Source organism: Lemur catta, chromosome 1 (genome assembly GCF_020740605.2).
Source record: "Lemur catta isolate mLemCat1 chromosome 1, mLemCat1.pri, whole genome shotgun sequence".
NCBI classification, from domain to species: Eukaryota; Metazoa; Chordata; class Mammalia; order Primates; family Lemuridae; genus Lemur; species Lemur catta.
This window is the reverse complement of record NC_059128.1, coordinates 119,971,462-119,984,840: the sequence shown is the minus strand read 5'-3', so window position 1 is coordinate 119,984,840 and position 13,379 is coordinate 119,971,462. Positions and strand designations below refer to the sequence as shown.

Genomic DNA, 13,379 nt, shown 5'->3' with positions numbered 1-13,379 from the left:
TCCTCATTCCAGGCATTGAAAATACATGTTTGAGCTCCAGGCAATTGGCCAAGAAGGACCCCAGTCTGCACATAGCCCCTTGTGCCATGCGGCATGCTGAGTGCCCGCACTTACCTGTGTTCCCTACCCCCTCCAGGAAGGCACAGAGCAAAAGACAACAGAGGGGACAAATGTCATCTCTATGCTCAGAGTGGTCAGTGCAGTGGCCACAGCTCGGAACGAGGCTGATGGCTTTGGCGCCCCCACCCCCTGCACCTTGGCCCCAGCCACATCTGGCAGGAGTGTCCTCCACAGGCCCTGCCATTGCCAGGATGCCTGACCCCCTCTCTCCTTGCCCTGGACGCTGCGCTGAGCACCTTGGGAAGGTGTTTCCTTCCTCTCCGTGTACCTTCCTGGTGTTAGGACCCAAGGCCCTTGCTACTACTTACTTCTTGCTTTCATAGAAAGCAATGATGTCCTCAAAAGCGTTAATATCAAACTCCTCAGAGCCGTCAAATGAGAAATCTAGCATTGAGCAACTGTAAGGGAGAAGCTGTATAAACTTAACCCGCCCCCGGGGTGGGACCCACAGCCCGGGGCCAGGCCTGGGGACTGGGGGAGATGGACGTTGCTTCAGTGACTGTGAGGGGTCAGAGGCCACTTTGTCTTTGCAGGGAAGAGGACCAAACAACAACAACAACAACAAAACAAAAACCCACACAAGCAAAAAGAGAGATGTGTTCTCCTTTCTTTTGCCCCCATTTGGGTGAAAAAAATCAATTTAAAAATGTACTTTTTAAAAGCAGGAAAAATGATGCACTGTGCTTCCAGACAAACCACCAACAGTCACTTACCTTGGTGCTATAGCTCTACCTCCACTGATACACTCTTACGGATCTCCTGAAGAAGTTTTCGTTACAAAGGGCTCAAACATAAAATGACCTTTCCATAGTCAAAAATCGAGTGACTCGCTCCTTGGGAATTTGTGAGTCTTGAGAAAGGAGGCAGGGCCTGGGCTGCCCCAGGGCCTTTGCACATGCTGCCTTCCTGGGAGCTGCTAGCACATCCTGCCTACTTTCCTTGTCTGGCTCAATGGGTCTCATCTCAATGAGGCCTGCCTGGCTCTCTCAGGCTGCCAGAAACGTCCCTCCTCTGGCTTTGTCATTGCCTCGGACATCTGTCCAGTGCGGTCTTTCTCACCCCACCTGCCTGGCAAAAGGTGCACCTACTCACTTTCATACCCTGGTGCCAGCACATGCTGGGGCATGTGGAGGGTCCTTGCAAGGGGATCACAAAGTATCCCGTGCCATCTTATGTGTGACAAGGAGGTGTGTGCATTTCTGGGTGTGAAGGAAGTCAGTCAGCAGGACTATTTCAGGGCACCCCGGCCAGGATAAAGGAACAAGTACTCTGTAGTCACGCCTGTCACTGCACGGACCGACCGGCATCCCTGGGCTCCACCCGCCAACGCCCACCGTGAGCCATGAAAAGGATCCTTTGTAAACTGAGCTGCTGGCACCTCCCTGAGCAGACGACACCCCGTGGCCCGCCATTCAGTGTGCAGAAAAGCAGAAGCAAATGTCGCTCGGTGCTGGGTCTCTTTGGTTCAAATGGCCACTTGGTGACGTATTTAGAGCAACCTTGACCTGGGTGTAGGGTGTACAGTTTCCCAAGTTGTTCAACAGCCTTGGTTTAGACAAATCAAGGTCTCGCTCACCGGTAAAGTTTTTCTGAAGGGGTGTTGGCTCCTCTTGGCAACTCTCCCGGGTGACCTCGGGCGCTAGGGCTGCCCATACCTGCTGGATGAACAGAGTGGACAGTGGCAGGACACCTGACAGCCCTCTTCCTTTCCTTGGAGGCTGAGGTCCTTACGTTGATGCAACTTTTTAACTTTTAAACATTTTGTTTAGATATAGGGTCTTGGTATGTTGCCCAGGGTGGAGGGCAGTGGCATGATCATAGCTCACTGCAGACTCCAACTCCTGGGCTCAGGTGATCCTCCCGCCTCAGCCTCCTGAGTAGCTGGGACTACAGGCACATGCCGCAACACCTGGCTAACTTGGACCCATCTTAAAAAGAGTTTGTTACTCAAATGTGGGCAGAGCAGGGGAACTGAAGTGTTTGATCCCCAGAACTGTGAAGTGCCATTCACTTCCTACTTCTCACAAAGGCTCTCTCCTTCCTCCTTTCCAGCAATGTCCTGTAGGAGATGAAGTCAACGCCCCGGCTGATAACTGAAGTCAAAGCTGAGGATGGAAGGTTGAACCCTGAGACCCAGGGGAGCCACTTGATCGTGTGGGCCTCAAGTTCTTTATGGGAAAAATGGGGACATGGCCTTCTGCCATCACATGTCAGCAACTGTATCAGGCCCCTCCTTTGCTGGTGACGTCTCCGAAGGGCTGGCCAGAGTCTTGAGGGAATCAGGCACACTTCCCTGGCTCAAACCAAGTCCCCACCCAGGACAGGGGACAGACATGTCCCCTCAAGGCTGGGATCCAGGTAGATAAGTTCAGATGAGGGAAGGGGCACAGCACCAGGAGAAGCCACATTGCCACAACCAGGAAACTCCCGGGGCTGGGTCAGGGCACATCATTAGCAAAGGAGGGGACCCATGGAGTCGCTGGCAGGATGGTGTGAGATTACATTACACACTCCGCAGTTTCTGTTTGGGGCAATGAGAAAGCCATGGAGCTAGACAGAGGTTGTGGTTGCACAACATAACAAATGTACTAAATGCTGAACTGTTCATGCTAAGACAGACCCTGGATGTCCCCCTCTTGACGGTGACACTTGTGTGGGTTCATGCCCCGGCTCCTACCTGTGGCCTTCTCGGCCCTCTCGGCCCGCAGCCGTCCAGCCTCCCGGAGCACAGCCATGGCTTGGATGGCGGCCCGGAGCACGGCCCAGCGGAACACCGCCACTGGATCCATGCCGATGAGCTCACGCACGTATGAGCTGTCGCTGCCCCGCAGCAGGGCCACAATGTCGGGCCGCATGTAGTCCATGTTCTTCTCCCGGAAGTCCTGGAGGGAGATGGATGCAGGTGGTCACTTGAGGGTGGCCACTTGCCAGTGCCCACTGGAGATCCAGGAGCCAGTGCGGGAAGGGCTGGTGGCGGGACAGGGGCCATCCCAACAACAAACTCCAGGCCTGAGGGGCCTTAGGCATTAGAGACGGGGATTCAGGGTTGGGTCTGAATGCCCAGGAACCTCATCCAGTGCCAGGCATGAAAGCGGCGAGGAACCTCCCACTGGTCCCTTTCCTGGCTTCTGGGCCAATGGTGGCTTTGCTCACACGTCTGCGGATGGCGCCAGGCAAGACACCTACCTTGATCTGGTATTTCACTTTCCCTGCAAAGTGCTGGATGATGAAGGCTGGCTCCATGACTGGGGTGCCGAGGAAGTACTTGTTGTCCTCGTGTTGCTGCTTGAACTTGGCCAGCAGGGTCTGGCTCGTGGCATGGGGGAAGCTGGGAAGAGAATGAGACACCTTCAGTGGCAGGAACAGCAGCTGATTTACAGGCTACGTGTTTCGTGCCACAGACCCTCGATGTATATTCGTGTGAGGCAGGCAGGTGCACAGGGCTCTGTGGGCGGAGGGATGGCTGAGCAAAAGAGGAAAAGAAGGAAAGGAAGGAGCCAGCCCGCCTCACGCAGAGTGCTGCACACGCCACCTGAGGGCCAGGAACCTGCACCAGCAGCCGCATCTGCAGTCTGGGCTGAGCAGGCTGAGGGGGAAGTGATGCTCTTGGGGCTGCGGAATCGATTCAGAGCAGTCCAACGTCCGGGTCTGGGAGGCTCACTCTCTTCCCCCACAGACAGCTGTTTTCTGGGGGTGCTACAGAAGCCACTGACTGGGCTTAGTGGCATCTGCAAACATTTGTTTCTGGGGAGGCCTGGATCTGGTCCCACCATGGGCGGCTCCTGAGAATAATCCCAGGCTGCGGTGACTGCTGGTGTTGGCCATTTGCACCTGAATGCTGTGCCTTGGAGAGGGGTCCTGTCTCTGCACCCTTGGTGAAGGAGAGGCTGGGAGACAGGGATGAACCAGGCCTCTGTTGTGCCCTGGGGAGGAAGGGGGTGCAGGGGCAGAATAAGGGGCCCCTTGTTCCTGGCTATTTCTGCCTCCCGGGAGGGAAATGTCACCCGTGGTTTTGGTACACACCGCCTACACCCAGCCTCACTGCAAACACAGGCAGTGGAATGAGGGCTCGCATCCCGACATGGGATCCACGGCTTAGCAGCAGGGAGGAGGCTATAGCTATGGAATGAGGCATGTGCCTTGGGGGCCAACAAAGGCCAGTTGTTGAGATAAGTAACATTTTAGCATACTATTTTAGAAAATACAAATCAATGTGCAAAAAGAAAAAAAATTCCATGGTGACAAAAAATAGCAAGATTTCTAAATACACAGACCTGAGCCTGTTGGACCAGGCCTCACAGGCCTCCCCTGAGTGGCCCTGGGAGTTTCCCGGTGGCGGTGACATAGCTCTCCTCCTCGTGCCCTGCCCCTTCTCTCACTGGAACATTCTCCACCTGAATCCTGGCCTCACGGGATGTGTCTGTCACCCTGTCCTGGACAGGGACTTGATTTGAGGCAGGAGGTGTGCCTGATTCACTCGAGACTCTGGCCAGCCTTTCGGGGATGTCACTGGCAAAAGACAGGCCTAAGAAGCTGCTCATAAAAAGGTATGTCTGTATCTTAACCCCTCTCCCCCAGCACATGTGAATGTGACCTTATTTGGAAACAGCGTCCTTGCAGATGTAATTAGTTCAGATGAGGTCATTAGAGTGGGTCCTAATCCAATGTGGCTGGTGTCTTTCCAAGAAGAGGAGACAGGACTGAGAGACAGAGGCACACCGAGGGAAGATGGCCACATGCAGACGAGCCCCCAGACGCTGGAAGAGGCCAGGAAGGACCATCTCCTACGAGGTCTGGAGAGACGGCGCCCTGCTGACACCGTCACTTTGGACTCCAGGCTGCCAGAACTGTAAGAGACTCAATTCCTGCTGCTTCAGCCCCCTGGTCTGTGGTGATCCAGTACGGCAACCCTAGGAGACTGATTCTGCAAGTGGCAACTGATTGTCATCCCCTTAGGGATCCTCCTATTAGCCTTCCCTGTGCCCTGGGGCCAAGGGGCTGAGACATGCAAGGTCCAGTGGTGACTCCAGAGCCTGGCGGCATCTGGGACCCAGATCCACATGCTGTGCTGACCTCTGCAAGAATGTGCCAATCCCTAGTTTCTAGACCCAGGGCTGCAACTCTCTTGCTGGCAACTCCTGGGGTGGGTGTGTTTTCAGGGTGCATGGATTAATCATGTGTGTTAGCATTTCTGTGGTGAGCTGTATGTGCGTTCTGCAGCTGTTGTGGCCAGATGAGCTGGAGAGACTGAGGAGTTCTCAGGATGGTACGGACTTGGGGTAAGGCCCTGGGGGACTGGGGAACCTGACCCAGATCCCATGTTTGTAGGCCTGCTGGGCCAGTGACACGCACTTGCTCTCCTCGTCCAGTAGGTAGAAGAGGCCCGTGGGCTTCTTGCTGATGAGATGGATGCAGCCCACGTTGTCTGCGTAGTCGATGTTGTGCCACGTGATCCCCTCATCCTGATACTCCTCCTGCAGGGTTGGGGGAGTGGAAGTTCAGTATTTCCCAGATATGGCGACATTTATATAATATAACTGCATATAGGCTGAGCATCCCTAACCTTGAAAATCCAAAATCTGAAACTTTTTTTGTTTTTGAGACAGGGTCTCACTCTGTCACCTAGGCTAGAGAGCAGCGGCATCATCGCAGCTCACTGCAACCTCAAACTCCTAGGCTCAGGCAATCCTCCTGCCTCAGCCTCCCGAGTAGCTGGGACCACAGGCCTGTGCCACCACGTCCAGCTAATTTTTTTCTAATTTTAGTAGAGATGGGTCTCCCTCTTGCTAAGGCTCGTTTTGAACTCCTGACCTCAAGTGATCTGCCCACCTCGTCCTCCCAAAGTGCTAGGATTACAGGTGCGAGCCACAGTGCCCGGACTCAAAATCTGAAACTTTTTAAGGTGGGTGGTGGTGGCATGCATCTGTGGTCCCAGTGACTCAGGAGGCTGAGGTGGGAAGATTGCTTGAGTCTAGGAGTTAGAAGTCAGCCTGGGCAACTTAGCAAGACCCCCATCTCCAATAAAAGAAAAAAACCCCAAATTTGAGTGCCTACGTTGCCTCATTTGAAGGCAATGCTCATTGGAGCATTTTGGATTTTGGATTAGGTATGGTCAATTGGTAAGCATAATGCAAATATTCCAAAATCTGAAGAAAACCTGAAATCTGAGACACTTCTGGTCTTGAGCATTTCAGATGAGGAATACCAAAGCTGCACAAGCAGATTTATGTACAGACACGTTTATGTATAAATGTATGAATAACAAAATGAATATTAATAGGAATACATTAATAACTATATAAAGTTATTAGATAAATTAATTATAACCAATAGGAAACAAGAATGCAAGTTCTTAAATGTGGATCACAGCACGGTGCTTAAAATCACACTTAAAATCACCTAGGAGTTTAAAGACTTTCTCTGTAAAGGGTCAGACAGCACTTTACAAGACAGATAATAGTATCTGTTGGGACTACTGCTTGCGTGAAAGCAGCCACAGACAATATGTAAACAAATGGTTTTGTGCCAATAAAGCTTTATTTATAAAAATGGTTGTGGGGCCAGATTTGTTTGACCCACTGGCTGTTGTTTGCTGGCCCTTGCTTTAGAGCTATGCTGTCAACTATAATGTAATTATAGTCCATTAATGGACATAATGCTAGTGACTTGTATAACTTCAAAATGTCTAATAGTCACATTTAAAAAGAAAAGCTGGGCACGGTGCTACATGCACCATAATCCCAGCAACTTGCGAGGCTGAGTTCAGCCTGGGTGACATAGTGAGACTCTGTCTCTAAAAAAATAAAAAAGAAAAAGAAGAAAATAAAATGTAAAAACAGGCAAATTAATTTTAATAATAGTACACTTATCCTCACATATCCTAAATATGATCATGTCAACATGTAATCAATATAAAAAAATACTGAGGCTGGGCACAGTGGCTCACGTATGTAATTCCAGCACTTTGGGAGGATGAGGTGGGAGGATCACTTGAGGCCAAGAGTTCAAGACCAGCCTGAGCAAGAGTGAGATCCCATCTATACAAAAACTAAAAAAAATTAGCCAGGCATGGTGGCACATGCCTGTAGTCCCAGCTACTCAGGAGGCTGAGGCAGGAGGATGGCTTGAGCCCACAAGTTTGAGGCTGCAGTGAGCTATGATGACATCACTGCACTTTAGCTGGGGCGACAGAAAGAGACCCTGTCCTAAAAAAAAAAAAAAAAAGAGGATATGAGACATTTTTACATTGTTTATGTCCCTACAGTAAGTCTGCGCAATCTGGAGTGCATCTCACTCTTCCCGCGGGACTTAACTCTGACCAGCCACGTTCCAAGTGCCCGCAGCCAGGGGGCTTGACGGGAAAATCAGCTAAACCTCTACACCAACCCACCCGTTTCTCTTTTCCCATCAGGATCATCAGTGTGAAGGATAATACATGAGTAAGGATGACTATTTAGCAGCAAAAAAACATGTAAAGTAGATGATCAATACCACTGGCCAAAGCTAACCCTTAAAAGGCAACTCTTTTTTTCTCCCATCAAAAGAACTTTTCACATGTGGGTGAGAAAGATCCAAAAATGACCTGTGGCTCAAAACTTCCCCAATATTTGCCTCAACCTGTGTTGGGTGGGATTTTCTTGGACTTTCTTTTTGACAGACAAAAATTCTGGGGCAAGTTTGCCAAGGATCTGGGCCTCAAGGGAGATTCCGGTTCTAGCTCATTCCATTGCCCCTGAGGCTAGGTGGGCAACAAAATGGTATTTCCTTGTAAAATGGGGCAGCTGCTGTTGGAAACCAGTATGGTGATTCCTCAAAAAAAAAAAAAAAAAAAAAAAATGTGTGATCACTATATAATCCAGCAAGTCCACTTCTGGGTATATACCCAAAAGAATTGAAAACAGAGTTTCAAAGAGATATTTGTACACTCATGTTCACAGCATTATTCACAATAGCCAAAGGGCAGAAGCAACCCAAGCGTCTATCAACAGATGAATAAACAAAATGTGGTATCCCTGTACAATAGAATATTATTCAGTCTTAAAAAGGAAGGGAATTCTTTCTTTTTTTTTTTTTGAGACAGAGTCTCACTTTGTTGCCTGGGCTAGAGTGAGTGCTGTGGCGTCAGCCTAGCTCACAGCAGCCTCAAACTCCTGGGCTCAAGCAATCCTTCTGCTTCAGCCTCCCGAGTACCTGGGACTACAGGCATGCGCCACCATGCCCGGCTAATTTTTTCTATATATATTTTTAGTTGTCCAGCTAATTTCTTTCTATTTTTAGTAGAGACAGGGGGCTTGCTCTTGCTCAGGCTGGTCTTGAACTCCTGAGCTCAAACAATCCACCCGCCTTGGCCTCCCAGAGTGCTAGGATTACAGGCATGAGCCACCGCGCCCGGCCAGGAAGGGAATTCTGATACAAGCTACAACCTGAATGAACGGTGAAGATATTCTGCTCAGTGAAATATGCCAGACACAAAAAGACCAATACTGTGTGACTCCACTTATACGAGGTCCCCGAGTCCTCACATTCATAGAGACAGAAAGTAGAATGGTGGGTGCCAGGGACTGGGGGAGGGAGGATGGGGAGTTGGTGTTTCATGGGGACAGAGTTTCAGTTTGGGGAGATGAAAAAAAGTTCTGGATGTGGATGGTGGTGATGACTGCAAAGTATGAATGTACTTAATACTGTTGAACTGCACACTTACAAATGGTTAAGAAGATAAATTTATTTTTTTTGGAGGACAGAGTCGCCAGATGATGCCAGTGCACTTGCCCAGGCTGGAGTGCAGTGGTATCATCAGAGCTCACTGCAGCCTCACACTCCTGGGTTCAAGCCACCCTCCTGCGTCAGCTTCCTGAATAGCTGGGACAGCAAGCACGCACCACCATGCCCGGCTAATTCATTTATTTTTTTTGTAGAAATGGGGTCTCACTATGTTGCCCAGGCTGGTCTCGAACTCCTGGGCTCAAGGGATCCTCCCGCCTTGGCCTCCCAAAGTGTTAGGATTACAGGTGTGAGGCACTGTGCCTGGCAAGAAGGTAAATTTTATGTGATGTGTATTTTACCAAATAAAAAAATTGTAAAAAAGGCACTTCCTAACCTGCTCCAGTTTGAAGATGTGCTGATTGAAGTAATACTGTAGTTGCTCATTGGCATAGTTGATGCAGAACTGCTCAAAACTGTTCCTCTCGAAGTCTTCAAACCCAAAGATGTCGAGGACCCCGATGGACAGGCACTAGAGGAGACAGAGAACATGGTCACTACCAGTGTGTCCCCCAAGGGAGCTGACCTTTGTGAGAGGTGCCGGCTTCCTGGGCAGCGAACTGTTAGGTCCTGAGGGCCCTGTGCTTGGCTGAATAGCTTTGCTGTCTCCAGCTTGGAATCTGTAATTGTTTTTTAATTTTAAATTTTTTAGAGATGGGGGTCTCACTATGTTGCCTAGCCTGGTCTCAAACTCCTGGGCTCAAGAGATTCTGCTGTCTCAGCCTCCCAAGTAGCTGGGACCACAGGTGGCTCTGCACCGGGCTGAAATCCATACTTTTTGAATAAGGGATCCTATGTTTTCATTGTGCACTGGGCCCCTTGAATTTCGTAGCCTATCCTGTTCCCTGGGCCTGCCCATGGGAGGAACCAGCCTCTCAACTGCAGACACTTCAGCCCCAGATGTCACAGGTTGGCCACCAAGGACGTCTGGTGCTAAAGACATGGCCTCCCCTGGCCCAGCTTGGTGGAGTGGACAGGAGCACTCACTGAGACTGCCTCTTCCATGTCCTTCTTGTTGAGGAGGGCGTGGTTGATCCGCAGCACGATCCAGTCAAACAGGGCGCTGTACAGTGACTTGGCCATGGAGTCTCGGGCGGTTATGGCCTGTGGACACGATGGGGTGGCTCACCTCGGGCGGGGTAGCCCCTGTGCTGGGCCACTCCTCGGTTTGTGTAAAGGGTAAGTCAAGGCTGCCACTTTCAACACCCGAGTCATCCAACACATCCCTTTTCTTTTCTCTCTTTTTTTTTTCAGACAGGGTCTCACACTGTTGCCCCAGCTAGAGTGCAGTGGTGTCATCACAGCTCACAGCCGCCTTACGCTCCTGGGCTCAAAGATCCTCCTGCCTCAGGCTCCCCAGTAGCTGGAACTACAAGTGTGCACTGTCATGCCTGGCCAATTTTTCTATTTTTAGTAGAGATGGGGTCTCACTATGTCACCCAGGCTGGTCTCCAACTCCTGGCCTCAAGTGATTCTCCCACCTCAGCCTCCCAAAATGCTGGGATTATAGGCATGAACCACCACTCCCAGCCTCAAATGGTTTTTTTTAAAGGTCTAATCCACTATAATAAATTTACTCTTTGTATGTTTTCAGTTGTATTCAGCTGTAAAAAAGATCTAGAACATGTCCCTCTGGTTTTGCCTTGCCCAGATGTCACAGGGACGAGGCCAAACAGAATGCAGCCCCTGCCTGGCATCTTTGGCTCCCTACATGTTGCCTCTGGGGGACACTTATGTTCCTGGGGTCTTGGGTATCTTGCAGCGACTTCCTGGTAAAATCACATGGTGCCGGCCGGGCGCGGTGGCTCACACGTGTAATCCTAGCCCTCTGGGAGGCCGAGGCGGGTGGATCGCTCGAGGTCAGGAGTTCTAGACCAGCCTGAGCGAGACCCCATCTCTACTAAAAATAGAAATAAATTATCTGGACAACTAAAAATACGTATAGAAAAAATTAGCCGGGCATGGTGGCTCATGCCTGTAGTCCCAGCTACTCGGGAGGCTGAGGCAGTAGGATCACTTAAGCCCAGGAGTTTGAGGTTGCTGTGAGCTAGGCTGACGCCACGGCACTCACTCTAGCCCGGGCAACAAAGTGAGACTCTGTCTCAAAAAAAAAAAAAAAAAAATCACATGGTGCCTTGGCCCCCGGGCAGGCTCAGAATGTCCCCAGTGCCTGTCTGAAATGACTGAGCAGCTTTTTGTTGGGTGAGGCCACCACCAGCTAAAAATACCCACACCCGGCCCCGCCCAGGTACTTTCCTGGTGCTATCCAAGCTGCAAGTGACACTGCTCTTGATATATAAATAAGCAAGAGAAACATACCTTGGAGATAACATCTGGGCTGATGCAAAGGCCAGAGGGAAGTGTCTTATCAAGATTTAGGGGCAGACCTGAGGCCACAAGCCCTGCAATGGCTATAAAGGCTGCTATAAAGAGCCCAGGAGTGCAAACGTCTTCTGGGAAGGGCCAGGGAGGCATTGTTTTTGGCTTTGTGGGCCTGATGGTCTTTGTCTCAACTGCTAAGCTCTGCTGCTGTAGCATGAAAGCAGCCACAGACAGTATATAAACGAAGGGGCATGGCCACATCTGGCCAATCTTCGCTGGTGCGAGGCACCTTGCTGTGCCACACCTGAGCTAAGTGAGGATCAGAGGCGCTGCTGAGGTTCTATTCTAGCACTTCAGGGAAAGAAAGAGCTCTTTCTGAAGGACCCTCCTGCTTCTATTCTGGGGGACTGGCACCCCGCGAGTGCTGGGCAGCACTCACCTCGCTGAGGCTGTAGGGAAGGATGAGCTTGTCGTTGACAGTCACTGTTTTTCTTTTGGTCAGAACTTCCACCAAGATTTCTCGCTTCACCTGTTTCAAGGTTGAGGAGGGAGAGAAAGAAAGGAGAAATGGAGAGCTTGTTGAGGGTGGCCTCATGTTGCTGGGTCGAGCCCCGGAATCCGATGTGGATAGGAGACGGACCCCCCACCTCCCTGCAGCAGCCAGGCTGGGAAGTGGGCCCCAAAGCCACTGCCCCAAGACGTGCTGCTCTACGCTTGGAAGGTCTCAGAATTCTCACACAGCACAATCTCGCTGGACGGCCCGGATGAGACCATCCACAGACCCAGGTGTGAGTACGGGCTATGGGCCCAGGTGGCACTGAACAACCTGCACTCATAGCCATCCTGTGTGCACGGGCTGGGCTTGGGGTTACAGACCTCACCCAGAGACCCCATGTCCCCCAACTGCTGAGACCTCTCCCTGAGCCAGTGGTCTCTGCCCATTGGGAGCACCAGTGGGGGTTATGGAAGCTTTCCTAATCTCTCAGCAGGTGCTCACATATCCCCAAGAGCTCAACAGAAGTTGGGGGGCCCTTGCAGGCCTTCTTGAAGAAAAGCCACAGTCAGAACATGTGCTTAGTAAACAGAAAGATGGAGGTAGGGCTTCCTGGCCTCTCCATGGCTTCTGCCCTTGGGGCTGGATCATTCCCTGCCGTGGGCAGTTGTGTGCATCGAGGCATCCCTGGCCACCTGCTAGGTGCCAGGAGCACCCCCAAGTCTGATGACCAGAAAGATCTCCAGACATTACAGTGCCCCTGGGGCAGAACTGCTCCTGGTTGAGGGCCAGTGGATGGCAGTTTCAATGAAAAAATGACCTTGTTGACCAAACTATAGTTTTTTTGGGCTTTTCTGGAGGTAGAGTCTTACTCTGTCACCCTGGCTAGAATGCAGTGGAGTCACTGTAGCTCACAGCAACCTCTAACTTAGTGATCTTCCTGCCTCAGCCTCCCGAGTAGTTGGGACTACAGGGCACAACACCACACACCTGGCTAATTTTTCTATGTTTTTTTTTTTTTTAGAGATGGGGTCTTGCTCTTGGCTCAGGCTGGTCTCAATTCCTGTCCTCAAGCACTCCTCCCGCCTCGGCCTCCTGGAGTGCTAGGATTATAGGTGTGAGCCACTGCGCCTGGCCAAACTATAGTTTTAAAGAGCCTTTGGCTTGAAGGGTTGAGGTGGGAAGTGTCCCTGTATAGGAAATTCATCAGAAATGAGGGAGACAAGTGGCAGAGATGACAGGGAAGAAGCCAGGCCCTGGTTTACAAAACCTACATTGGTTTTGGGCACCCATTCCCTGTATGGAGAGGTGGCCAGCAGCCCTGAGCTGGACCCAAGAAGGGACAGAGGCAGCAGCGGTACCTTCAGAAGCTGGGACAGTGTGTCCAGCACCTCGGGGGGCCCGACCTCTAGGCCTTCCTCTCGGCCTGTGGCTCTCTTCTTGTAAGTGATGTTGCCCAGGTACAGGATGGCTGAGAGGACGGAAAAAATCCTGGGAAAGAAATGAAACCTATGTTTGGGCACTTTCTATGTTCATAAGATAAGAGAAACTTCCAGGGAACTGGGCAGAAATCATAAAATCAGCAAATTCTGGTCTGAAGGCATGAAGTTTGAAAAATGCCTAATGCCTCTGCCAAGAACTCTTTCTGTGCAATGTGACTTTACAGATAGGTATTTTGACTGTT

The 13,379-nt window shown here is 50.9% G+C and overlaps 1 protein-coding gene across 12 annotated transcripts in view; it reads right to left on the bottom strand.

Moving 5' to 3' along the window:
* MYO9B (myosin IXB) overlaps nt 1-13,379 on the bottom strand; it is a 99,178-nt gene that overhangs the window by 27,133 nt on the left and 58,666 nt on the right. For 6 of the 12 annotated variants that reach the window (XM_045552761.1, XM_045552770.1, XM_045552751.1 and 3 more), the window contains exons 7-14: nt 13,057-13,186; nt 11,642-11,731; nt 9,868-9,984; nt 9,218-9,352; nt 5,473-5,594; nt 3,307-3,448; nt 2,798-3,002; nt 1,697-1,778 (exon numbers count right to left, since the gene is read on the bottom strand). In XM_045552761.1, the coding sequence (XP_045408717.1) occupies nt 1,697-1,778; nt 2,798-3,002; nt 3,307-3,448; nt 5,473-5,594; nt 9,218-9,352; nt 9,868-9,984; nt 11,642-11,731; nt 13,057-13,186 (1,023 nt within the window). Of the gene's footprint in view, nt 1-428; nt 519-1,696; nt 1,779-2,797; nt 3,003-3,306; nt 3,449-5,472; nt 5,595-9,217; nt 9,353-9,867; nt 9,985-11,641; nt 11,732-13,056; nt 13,187-13,379 lie in introns of all 12 variants that reach the window. The other 6 variants (XM_045552750.1, XM_045552757.1, XM_045552755.1 and 3 more) reach the window with 4 other exon arrangements.